At 53.6% G+C, this 12,414-nt stretch overlaps 1 protein-coding gene across 9 annotated transcripts in view; it reads right to left on the bottom strand.

Moving 5' to 3' along the window:
- Nucleotides 1–5,727, bottom strand: part of ZNF75D (zinc finger protein 75D) — a 67,038-nt gene extending 61,311 nt beyond the window's left edge. For all 9 annotated transcript variants that reach the window (XM_055337767.1, XM_055337770.1, XM_055337771.1 and 6 more), the window contains exons 1-5: nt 5,588–5,727; nt 3,528–4,054; nt 1,918–2,110; nt 1,102–1,193; nt 641–767 (exon numbers count right to left, since the gene is read on the bottom strand). In XM_055337767.1, the coding sequence (XP_055193742.1) occupies nt 641–767; nt 1,102–1,193; nt 1,918–2,110; nt 3,528–3,974 (859 nt within the window). In that variant the 5' untranslated portion in view covers nt 3,975–4,054; nt 5,588–5,727. The remainder of the gene's footprint in view (nt 1–640; nt 768–1,101; nt 1,194–1,917; nt 2,111–3,527; nt 4,055–5,587) is intronic.
- Nucleotides 5,728–12,414: the final 6,687 nt, after the last annotated feature.

The raw sequence follows: 12,414 nt of genomic DNA, 5'->3' as shown, positions 1-12,414 counted from the left end.
AATCCCCTATAAATATTCTTACCAAAGAACATTTCTCTTCTTCCCATGTATATACTTACCTGTGGGAGACTCTCCAAGACTCCTTCAACTCTTGGGGACCTTGGATCTGTGGTTATCCCTTGCTCTGAACAGATTAGTTCAGGTTTAGGGGGTAACAATAATGCTCTGAGTATAAAACCTGAGGTCATGGGCTGGCATCTTACTTCCAGACTCTCTTCAGGAAGAGTGAATGATTCTTTCATACTTTCATTTATTCCAAACGTTTAAATGGGTAGATTCTTAGATTCAGTTATCCTCTTTCTAGTCTACTGTGGTTGTGGGGGGATGCACAAGGAGAAAGTGGAGAAGGAAGCCTGGGGAGGGCATGTGAAGCAGAGAATGGGAATCCAGTGCTGGTGAAGCGGACATGGTCAGGGATGATGGCAGCTTAGACTAATATGGTAAGAGCATAAGACGGGGAGACATGGTTGTAGTCAGGATCTATTTTCAATGATCTAGATTTGCCTTGCCTTTCCCTCACACCATCAAGTTGAGACACAAGCAGCAACTGGGACACTGGGATTCTCCCATGGGAGATAGTCTTCCATAAACCGCAGCCCAATCATGCAACTCCTATGCAAAGGAAAGGAAGAATTTTTACCTAGAGAGATGATAGTCTCATAGTTTTCCTGCATTACATCACTGTAAATGATCTTCTGAGTAGGGTTCAGTAATTTCCATTCTTCCTCAGAAAAAAACACAGCCACATCTTCAAATGTCAATAAGCTCTGAAGAAGAGAATGGGTTTTAGTTCAGTACTTGCCACTGCATGAAGCCATCCTATCACTCATCTCTGAAATACACAGCAGGCCAGTCACCAAAGAAGAGTATTAAGATTCAGGGGAAAAAAGTGAAATGGCAGAAAAGGAAAAAGCCAAAGATCAGTAAACAGCTCGGGAGGGGCCTGGTCCCCACTGTGCCAAGCCTAGTTGCCTAGAGGTGAACATCCAGGGCTAACGTGCCTCAGAGCACCTTCCAAGCACTGTGGGTCATGGGCAGCAGACAAAAGCACAGACAAGGCTGCGTTCAGGCTGCCTGAAAAAGCTGGAAAGTACAGCTCACCTGGTACTCAGGCAAGATGAGCTCAGATGCCATCTTCCAGTGTGGGGTGCTTTTCTGCTCAGAAAAGGCTAGAATCTGTTGAGCAGGCACAGCTGTGGATGGAAAAGAGCCAGAGAAAATGTCTCTCTTTTGTGTTTACAAATATTCTGAGCTGATTTCTAAAACACAGGACATCAGGAGTCCTTCAGGAAAGATGGCTCACCTCCACAAGTGTGTGTGTGTGGTGCCAGAAGTGACCTTCTCATTGTAAATGAGAATCAAATACCCACCACGCCAACAAACTGGTTCCCTAGTTGGCTGTTTACCCAGATTTCGTGAGAGAAATTACTACAAGAAAATCCATTATTGTAATTATTTTTTTTGCTTCTCATGAAACAAATTGTTTACTGAGCTAAGCAGGAATTAGAGGTGATTGAAAATGAAAGACTCGGGTCCTTCCAAGCTAGGTGGTTTCTGTCTTTTATTATTTTTTTTTCTTGGTGCACAATCCTCGCCTTCTTCTGCCATGACAACCCATTTCTGATCCCAGTTTCCTCTCTAACATAGAAGGGGGAGATGACCCCACCTGTCCCTATTCCATCTTCTCTCAAATTCCTAAGAAGCAAGGTCCCTGGTGTGAATCCGAGGAATGTCTGGTTTGGGTATTTCTGCACTCCAGCTGACCCTCACCTTTACCCATCATTGGCCTATTGTACTCAAACTTGAGAGACACTCTAACAGCTGGCATGGCTGGGCACCTGGAGAATTCCCATGACATTCCAGCTGAACCGATTACTATCACACTGCCCAGAAGAGAATTATTATGAAGCTCCTCACCTCTTTGATATACAGGCTGGCTTTCTCTGTGAGTATTCCAGCCCAGCTGTTCCTGTGGTACCCGGAGTGTATTCCAACATTCTTTCTGGAACACACCCAGTGGCTGGGGCTCTGCTGGCTTCCACTTAAAGCCTGGGGCCAATGCTGCTCCTCCCAAGAGCACTGCCTCCTTTCCCAGCTCATGGGCTGTGACCTAGAAATAATCCCCATCCTCATTAGCACAGAACTTACTTTCGGTTCGAGGGTGGTGGTGAAGGGATGAACAAGAGTGGAGCCTGGATTCGGGAAGGAAGTTGTGACATTCAGAGAAGTAATAAAAAATTAAGAGGTACCGTGTCACCACTTCTTCGCAAAGAACTACATACACTGGCTAGGGAGATCAGTATAAGATGACAAAAGCTGTGGCTGCTGCCAGCCTCCACCCCTCTGCAAGCAGCATGGGGGCAAGGTGGGGGCCCACTGGCTCTTACACGCTGCCTTTACTGGCTTGCTTTCCCAACTTGGATCCTTGCCTAAGGATATTTCTAACTTATCTGTTTGCTCTAAAACAAACAAACCCCAATTAAAAAAAGACACCTATAGGTCATCTTTCCCAATCCTTCCACAGCCAGGGAAGGACTTCAGGGAGAAAGGAGATACAGTGGAGGAAAAACTGGGGGGAAAGTTCGGACTCTTCCCTAAGATTCTGTTATAGTAAGACACCAAAAATATGCCCTGTCCTGTGCCCTTCAGAGCAGGCCCCCAAGGAAAAGAAAGGTGCTGCCATCTGCTGAGGGCATACCCTTGGCTCCCCACTTCTCAGGAAGGCCTAGGGCAGACCACAGGCACTCCCACTAGAGAAGGCACTACCCTTCCACACCCTGATTCTATCCACTCCCCTCTCTTAGCAGGTTTCTTCTTTCTGTATCCTTGCATCCCTTTTTTCTTTCCATCTCTTATCTTTCTTTGCAGTCTTCCCAAAGTTGTTTGATTTATACTTCTATTTGCTGCCCTCTCTCCTTTGATCTCTAAGTGCTGTGCCTTTTTTTCCAGATTTTTTTTCCAGATTTTTTCCTCCCTTTTCTAACTCCATCTTGCCTTTTATTTCTGTTTCTAAGAACTTAAGTCTTCTCTTCTCGGCCATGCCAAACAAGGCCCACCACCCCCAGTTTGCCCTGGCCTGAAAGTGGGTAAAATACATTTGTTTTTTTCCTAAGGCCAGGAAAAGATGGCCAGGAAGCCTGAAAGCTATCATCTACTGCTGTTACATACCTCTGATTTCAGATCCTGCATAGCAGTCCTAAAGGAATTAAAGAGGAGGGACCTAATCCACCTCATTCCTCAATTGATCCCTCTTCCCCAGGGGTGCCTGAGTGGCTCAGTGGTTGAGCATCTGCCTTGGACTCAGGTGGTGATCCTGGGATCCTGGGATCTAGTCCCATATCAGGGTCCTCACAGGGAGCCTGTTCCTCCCTCTGCCTACGTCTCTGCCTCTCTCTGCATCTCTCATGAATGAATGAATGAATAAATAAATAAATAAATAATTTTTACAAAAAATTTGACTCCTCCCTCCTAACCCGGATATATCCACCTTTGTTCTATTTCATTGTACGAGTAAAGGATCATCTCACCTCATCACTTATTCCACCATGTTCTCTCTGAAAGCGCTCTACCAGGGCCACAGCCTCTTTGATGCTCTGTGGATGATACTTCCGCACCCAGTTCTGGGTATCCCTGGGCAGAATAGACAGGAACTGCTCTAGCACCAGCAGTTCCAAGATCTGCTCTTTCGAGTGGGTCTCTGGCCTCAGCCACTGGTGGCATAATTCCTGAAGTTGGCTGACAGCCTCAAGGGGTCCAGGTGCTTCATGATAATAGAAGCTCCGGAAGTGCTGGCGAGCGCTCTCGGGACCAAGACTGTCCATCTCTGGGCTGGATTTCTGACTGTCACTGGAGCTCTCTTTCACGGACCCCTTAGACTCCCACAAAGCCTCCATGTGTGGGTATAAGCATGCATTCACCTCCAGATGTCTCATCATCATTTGCTCTAGGAACAGTTTTATTCCTATGTGTGACATTCTCCTGGTGCCACCTTTGACAACTGAGGCCTTGTCAGGCTTGGTATAAAACCAATGAGTAGATCTTCTCCCCAAGAGCACTGAGAGAGGGGAGAAAAAAAGTACATGTCAAAAAGAAAGCCACATGACATACATATTTACTTGCTATTTATAGTTACCAGAGAAAAACGAACAGAAAAGAACCTGTCCAGTCTCCCCTTTAAAATCACCTGCCAAGTATGAGGACACTTACGATGACAGATTCCTTCAAGATATCTATTTCTTTTTGTCACTCAGCTTGATAAACAAAGCACAGCTCAGAGAAGACAAACCTCAATCGGTAACTTTTCTTTTTTCTTTTTTTTTTTTTTTTTTTTGGTTTAAGGTCGAGGAAAAGCTGGTGAGTGAAACTGGCACCCACTCGCTAAAAGGAGCTTTGACAATATCCAATATTTAATCTGTGTGCTTCCTATTTCACCTGCACAAATAGGGCATATCTGAGTTTCTCTAAATTTTAACAGATCAGCCCAGCCCAGTCTTTTGTCTTTAGTTAGGGGGAAACAACTACTATGCCCCTTCCACCCCTAATTAAGACTGAAACTTTTACCTCATGGAACATTTGATAGTCTCTTTTCCACTGTATTAATACAGCAGGAGAGCTGAGACAACCAGATAAGAAAAGTAAAGCCATTAGGGGAAAAAGTAACCTAATCCCTCTCAGCAAATATCCTCCAACTGAGCAACCAGGTGTCAAAAAATAATTGGCGAGGGGGGGGGTACTTTGGGAAGACTCATCAAGGGCATGGTGCTGATTTGTACTTGTGTATTAACTTTTTGCTTACTTTACTGGAAAGACAACTTGGCCTTGTTTACCAAACACAATGTCAGCTTGTAAAAAATGAGACAAAGGGTGATGATTAAGGTTCCTGAGACAGGAAGGGTCCTAATAAAGGTAACTCTTCTCCTGACTTTACAGTTCCTTAGGGACACACAGATCTTTTAAGTAAGGCTAAGGGTAACCCCGAAAGGCCGATTTTTCCTGAGCTATTCCAGCAGAAACAGCAACAAAGTTCTCTTGAGGATGCCACGGGTATTCAAAGAAATGCTCGGTTCCCTGCCACTCCTCCAGGCTCGGAAGGTACAGGGGAACCTCCTCTATTTCTATGTCAGCAGAGCCTAACATCTCTGAGGCTGAAAGGCCCCTTGCTTCAGCGACCTGACCAGCAGCCAGAGCGGAAACGGGGAAGTTCCGCCAGGTGCAGCGGGGGACACTGCTGCTGCACCCCCCACCCTCCAAGAATCCGAGACGCCCTGGGGCCTGACCACCAGCGCTCTCCCGGGGACTCCGCGGGCGGCCAGCCCCCCACCCGAGGATGCTCGGGGGGCATCACTGGGCTGCACGTGCACATGGGGGACAAAGAGTGCTGGCGGCGGCTGGACGGGGCGGTCGGAGCAAGGGCACTCGCCTGGCCCTGCAGCCGCGGGCCACTGACCGCCTGGCGCGTGGCGGGAGGCTGCCGGCCCCGCCCCAGCTCACCGCCCCGGGAGAAGAGGGGCCGCCACTGGCACGTGTGGCCAGCAGCGAAGGGGGCGCGGGCCACCAAATCCCAGGGGCAACGCAGCTGCTTCATTACCTCTGCCCAGCCCGAGCTTCCGCGGACGCCACTTCCCTCTTCCTCAACTTGGCTAGTGTCTCTGCGCCTTCCCCGCCGCCTCGCGGAGGGAGCGCCCGGTTCCCGCGCCTCTCCAGGCCTGGTGACGGAAGCTCCGAGCTCGGGAGCGCGGGGGCCTTGGAGAACTGTTCCCCCATCCGACCCCTCTAGCTCCCCAAGGCTGTGCCCCGACTCGCCATTTTGGGGTCGCAGTCTGTGGACCTCGCCCAACCGGAAAAGAAAGAATGCGCTTCCGGTGGCTACGTGACAGTCACGCCCAGTCGTCTCCCTCTCTCTACCTGTGGCGTCTCGGGCGCAGCCTGGCAGGCAACGTGACCCCGCTCCCTTCCGTCCTGGGAGCGCAGCTTTCTGCTCAGGCTCAGGCTAGGACGCGAACGCGCCTATTCCAGGCCTACTAGAGGCCGGTGGGAGGGAGCCAGGGCAGCGGCTTGTCGCCTGCGAGCTGTGTAGCCTACCGACTCCAGGTGCCGCGATCATGTGGCCCTGACTTGCCAAGTGCAGATCCTTCTGGTCGCGTTCTGGCAGCCAGCAGCCCTTTCTACCTGGAACCTCACCCCCACTCCAAGTGAGGGCCGCCGCCCTGAAAATCGTCACTAGACTTGTCCCAAGCCTCCAGAATTGTAAGGCATAATGGCCTCAGGATCATGTGGATTGCAGTGGCAAATTTTAGAGAAAAATTGAGGTCTTTTGCTATTTCCCTTGCTTTTTCTATTGCATTATGTTTCTTCCCTGTGAGACAGGAGGAACCTTGTTTCTCTAGTTTATTTTATTTTTTAAGAGAATTTATTTATTTATTTATTTATTCATGTGAGACACACACACAGAGGCAGAGACATAGGCAGAGGGAGAAGCAGGCTCCATGAAGGAAGCTCGATGTGGGACTCAATCCCGGTGGACTCCGTGATCACGCCCTGAGTCAAAGGCAGATGCTCTCTCTTTAAAAAAAAAAAAAACTTTAAGAGAGAGGCAGAGGCATAGTAGGAGAAGCAGGCTCCCCCAGGGGAGCCCGATGAGAGACTCGATTCCCAGACCAGGATCACACCCTGAGACAAAAGCAGACGCTCAACTACTGAGCCACCCAGGCATGCCAGGAGCCTTGTTTCACCGTATTACCCCTTGTAGTGCTCAGCATAGTCTTCTGGATAAGTCGCTTTTCTAAGAACCTGAGTATCTTGGGTTGTCAGCATCTCCAAATTATCCATGTTTACCTAGTATTGAGCCATTTGGATGAAAACTGTCCCTATGAATCGAAAGAGAAGAAACTAACTCAGTAGGGCGGTGGGGTTTAAACACCTCTTTTGGAAGTCTGTGGGAGAAGTTTCCCTGGGAAGCAGAAAAGAGACCTGCAGGCCTAGGAGAAAAATAAAGAGTACTTATCTAACTGTTTACCTGAGGAGACACAAATTAAGTTTTTGAAAAACAAAACTGCCTCAAAGCCTGCAATAAGACAGTGCATTATCTGTGGCATATGACCCTAGTAAAGATGTTTGCCTCGGGATCCCTGGGTGGTGCAGTGGTTTGGCACCTGCCTTTGGCCCAGGGCGCGATCCTGGAGACCCAGGATCGAGTCCCACGTCAGGCTCCTGGTACATGGAGCCTGCTTCTCCCTCTGCCTGTGTCTCTGCCTCTCTCTCTCTCTCTCTCTCTCTCTCTCTCTGACAATCATAAATAAATAAAAAAAATTAAAAAAAAGATGTTTGCCTCAACAGAGAAATGATTTCAGAATCGATCTTTCAAAGCTATGTTCCTAAGGGCATGTATTTTCAACCCAATGTTTTCTAACAATGAAGAAGAATTAAAGGCATTGTTACTTCTGAACCATTCCTTCCTGGGCTTACCCTTTAATTGAATCACTCACTAACCAACAAGGGTAGTTAGATAAAAGGCATTTTCTTTTTATTTTGTTTTTTTAATCATAAGGTTTTTACACCGTGTGAAATTTATATCTTAATCTGCATAAAGTTATACCTTGTAACTCTCTTCAATATAACTTATCTGTGGATTAAACAGTTAACCATTTAGAATGAATATAGAAATAAGCATAATAGTCTCTTTAACCTAATATGGTTTATAAGCTTCGAAGAGAAAAATCTTCAAAAGGAATATAGACTCCAGGAAGACAATTTGTAATTTATTTAAAAAAATTCATTATGTATTGTTAATATGGTTAATAATAAAACCAAACATTGAGCTATGTTCTCTTTTTATAAAACTGCAAAAATTAGGGGTTTCTAATTACACACATAACACCTAGATGACATTTATGGTTAAATTTGGGCTAATATGTTTGAAACACTAAAAAATGTAAAAGCTAGAGGGCATTTCTCTTCCTTTAAACACTTCAACCTTCAACCTTGATTCACAAAGGAACCAAGGTGTGATCCTGAGCTGCAAAGAACTCAGTATGTGGAAACAACTTGAAGAAAAACATTTTTTGAATAAGCTTACAATTAGCAAGAGAAGGAAGAGGACTTTCCAGAATTAAGATCCACAACACAGGGCAGCATGGGTGACTTAGCGGTTTAGTCCCGAATTTAGCCCAGTGCGAGATCTGGGATAAAGTGCCACGTCGAGGTCCCTGCATGGAGCCTGCTTCTCCCTCCCCTGTGTCTCTGCCTCTCTCTCTCTCTGTAGCTATCATAAATAAAAAAAAACCGCAGGATGCATGAGAGTCTGAGCTTCACACCAGTGGGCTCTGGGCTAGGGGTCCTAGCCTGCTAGGAAGAAGTCAAGCACATAGGGGTTCATCCCCAGAAGCCACCCACAGGCAAAAGCAGGAAGGAGCAACCGTACTGGTTACCAGAGGCCACAATCACCTCCCTTACCTTGCTGCCTTTCTGCCAAAGCCATAAAGCTGCAGGTCCTGACCTCTTTGGTAGTTAGCAGAAGCTGATGAAAGCCATGGAATCACCTCCCAGAAATACAAACCACACACACACACACACACACACACACACACACACATCCCGTGTCAAAGGTTTACAAGATGTTCATGAACATCCAAGGACCCTCTACGACTGTGCTGCCCCATACGATAGTGCACGTCCCATGTGGCAGTTTCAGTTTAATTAACCCGAAAGATTCAGTTTCTCATTCCCACTAGCCACATTTCAAGTGCTCTAGAGACAGAATTGCAGGAAGTGCTATGGGACAGCTCGGCTTTGAAACTCCACCGGCCGAAGGCTAAGGACCCCACCCCTTATGCGAAGCCCTATCCATCTGGTGGCGTGTAACCCCACTGCCAGTCTAGTGAGCGCCGTCTTCCGTTTCTGTGTAGAGGCGCGCCACCGAGGAAGTGGGGGTAGCGCTCACACCTCTGCTGAGCAACCCTGAAGGTCCAGGTGGCCCTGAGTGACCCTCGGTCACCTTCCGCCACGGGCATCATAGCTGCAGCCATGCCTCCAAAGGCTGCAAATCCACAAGCCTTCGTGCCTCTCCGCTCAAGGGGTGCGTCCTTCAGCCAGCGTCAGCGTGACGGGCCTCCTGCTAGGGAGGGGCATGCGGGGCTTCCTCGGGGGAGAGAAAAACAGACCGCAACAGGGTGGGCCACCGGCCATCTGGGCTGCGTGAAGAACGAAGGACACCGACCAGATCACGCTCCTCCTGCTGGGTCCAGGTGCTGCTCTAAGCCTCCTTCCTAGGCATAGGTCAGGTCCCCCAGCCCTCACCCGAAGCTCAGAGGTGGGGGCTAGGATCATGCCCGGAGTACAGAGAAGGGGCCTGAGGCTTGTGGCTCAGGAGCACTGACTAACTCTTCCCAGGTCACACAGAAGATGCCAGAGGGTTATGGCGACCGGGCTAGAGTGGATAGCCCCTGCAACGCTCACGTGTACCAACATCCAAAGGTTCTTAGTGCAACGTCTGGGGCCACGCTGGTGGACACAGGGGTGGTCACGTGCACGTCAGCACAGGTCTCGAGACCTCTACCGCCCCCCACCCGCGCCCCCCACATGCTCTCCCTCTCTTTGCTCACAGCCCTGGGGTCCCCGGCCTCGTCCCTGGAGGGGATGAAACAGAAAACGACTCATGACTCTTCCTGCCCAGTCGTGGAAAACGGCGCTGTTCCCACCCCATCCCTGGGCAAGCTTCTTTGGAGGAAGAATGATTTCTTCCCTTGAGGGAGGGCGGGGTGGCAGAGGGAGAGGGAGGGAGAGACTGCCAAGCGCGCACTCCCGGGCTGAGCGGGAGCCTGACCTCAGGACCCTGAGTCCAGGACCTGAGCTGACCCCAAGAATCCCAAGCTCAAGCCACTGAGCCGCTCAGGCCCCGCCCGCCGCCCCGCCTCTGCCCCCCCCCCCCCCACCTCGCGGAAGGTATCTCAAAGGAGGCCCAGTGTCTCTCCTGGAACCGTCAGTTTCCCCAGGTTTCCCGCGGCGGCGGATGCAGCTGCACGGAAGCCACGGGCAGCAGGCCGGCCTGGCCCAGAGGCAGCGCTCCTGCAGGGGATTGCGAGCGAGCGAGCGAGCGAGGGAGCGAGCGCCCCTTCCTTGAGAGCGTGCGCGGTCGCCGGCCCTCAGCCCCGAGCCTTCCTCGCGGCTCCAAGGCATCCAGGGAGCGGGCCGCTCGGGCTGTGGACGTGCCCTGACCGTGCTGGGCCTCAGAGCTGGCAGCCCTCCGCACACGGGCCCCAACCGTCCAGCACGACCACCAGGGAGGGCCCAGATGGTCCGGCCGTCCCTCCATCCGCTCTCCCGCAGGGCAACCTCACTGCATGCACCGCGGCCGGCCGGCCGGCGCTCGCCGCTTCTCCCCAAAGCCGCCTGAGCGAGCCCGCGCTCACTCGGCCCCGGGATAAGAAGGCTGCGTGCAAAGCGGGCACGCACTCGGGGCAAAGCGAGGGCGACGCGTCTCGGGAACGTCCAAAATCCGGTCACCAGGCAGCTGCCGGGGCGCCGGGGCGGGTGCGGGTGCGGGTGCGGGCGCGGGCGCGGGCCCCGCGCGCTCCCCACCAGGATGTCCCAGGGCCCCGACGGGCGCTCCTCGCCCCAGACAGCCTCGGGAAGGCCCGGCCTGGGGCGCAGGGAGCGGCGGCAGGGAGTCCGGCGGGCGGGACAGGGGCGGGCCGCGCGTGTCCTTCGTCCACGCACCCGCCGCCCATCTTCCGTCCACGCGCCCGTCCTCTGGCCACGCGCCCCCCACGTGTCGCTCGCCCTCGCGCCCGCCGTGCCTCGCGTGCCTCGTCCACGCGCCCATCATTCTTCCACGCGCCTGTCCTCTGTCCCCGCGCCCCCGCGTGTCCTTGGTCCCCGCGCTCGCCACGCGTCCTTGGTCCACGCGCCCGTCGGTCCTCTACGTGCCAGTCCTCCGTCCTCGCGCCCGCCCCGGGTCCTTGGTCCAGGCACGCACGCGCGCGGGGAGCCGCGCCTCCCGCGCTCCAGGGCCCCACGCGCCCTCCGGTGGCTCAGACAGGTACTGCGTCGGGGCGCACCGCTTTGCCAGGCCAGGAGGGCCCGCCCTGCGGACTCCAGCTCCTTGGCAGGCCCTGAGCCTCCCGCCCCGCCGTCTGGGCCCCGGACGAGGCTGACGTGGGTCGGGCCTCCTGCCGCTTCGGAAGCGTCCCCGTTTCCGGTCTGAAGCGCTTCCAGAGCCCAGGGGCTGCCTGGGTGGCACAGCCCCCGTTTTTGATCCTAGCGAGGCCTTCTCTGCCGTCTACCCGAGAGGAACCGGAGCGGTGGGGACCCCCTTGGACTCTTCCGCCCAGGTCGCTGATTCTCAAACGTCCCAGTGCAGGGAGAATTTCCTGGGAGGCCCCGCACGTCTCTGGGGCCCCCTTTCCCGACACCCCGACACCCTGACGCACCGCATCTCGCATGAGCTGGACACTTGGCACTTTCATCAGCTCTCCTGGGCTGATGCCTCTGATCTTGGTCTGGCGGGTCCCAGTGGCCATGAGCTACCTTCCTACTTTCTTCCCTTGAACACCTGAGCTTCCACCTGGCTAGCCCGGTGCTCTCCTCTCCGCCCTGGGCCGCCAGCAGAGGGCTTGTGGGCGCTGGGGTTGGCCTCGCCGCCCCACCTCTTCTCCTGTTCCAATTGGTCCCTGGCCGGCGGGGCGGGGCGGGCCAGGGCCAGGCTGGGCCAGTCCCCGCCCCGCGGCTGGGCTCCCATTTCTCCCTCCTGGCTGAGCCGGCGCCAGGCAGATGCTGTCACTGAGGCCAAGTGGTGCACGCGGTGGTCCCCAGCTGGAGCCCTTGGCGTGCGGACGCCAGACTTGAGGGCTGCTGCTACTTCCCTGCTGGGAGCAGGGCCTAGTGGTGCGTGGGTCCCCGACAGACAGGAGACAGCCGCCTGCGACGGGGCCTCCCAAGCCCGCGCAGAATCGGGTCGAGGGCGCGGGAGCCCCACTCCCCGAAGCCACAGAGGCCGCGGCCCCTCCGGGCTGTGACTGGGAGCCCGGGGCACGGCGGTCCTGCACCTGCTTTTTAATGGCTCCCGCCCGCCCGCCCGCCCACGTGCCCGGGGCGCGGGCTCCTTGGACGTCGGCGGTGGCGGTGGCCGCTGCTTTCGGGGTCACGACGTCTAGCAAACTGACCCTGGCGTCTGGCCCGCGCTCCCAGGAGCCAAAGGCCTCCTGACTGTCACAGCCCGGGAGCTACTGCACCTGCCGCCAGGAGCTGCCCCCGCCTAGCCCAGGCCAGCCCAGCTGGAGGGCGCAGCCTGGTGGCCTCCTCCCTGCCCCTGTGGATTGTGCCGCTGGGCCCCAGGAAACCGTCAGGCGGCTCCTGGAGCTTTGCCAACGGTGGGTGGCTTCGGCCTGAGATGCCCACCCCGGAACGGGTCCTAAGTCC

The sequence above is a fragment of the Nyctereutes procyonoides genome, unplaced genomic scaffold (assembly GCF_905146905.1).
Source record: "Nyctereutes procyonoides isolate TBG_1078 unplaced genomic scaffold, NYPRO_anot_genome, whole genome shotgun sequence".
Classification (NCBI taxonomy): domain Eukaryota; kingdom Metazoa; phylum Chordata; class Mammalia; order Carnivora; family Canidae; genus Nyctereutes; species Nyctereutes procyonoides.
Note: the sequence above shows the minus strand (reverse complement) of the source record. Positions and strands in the feature narration are given on the sequence as shown.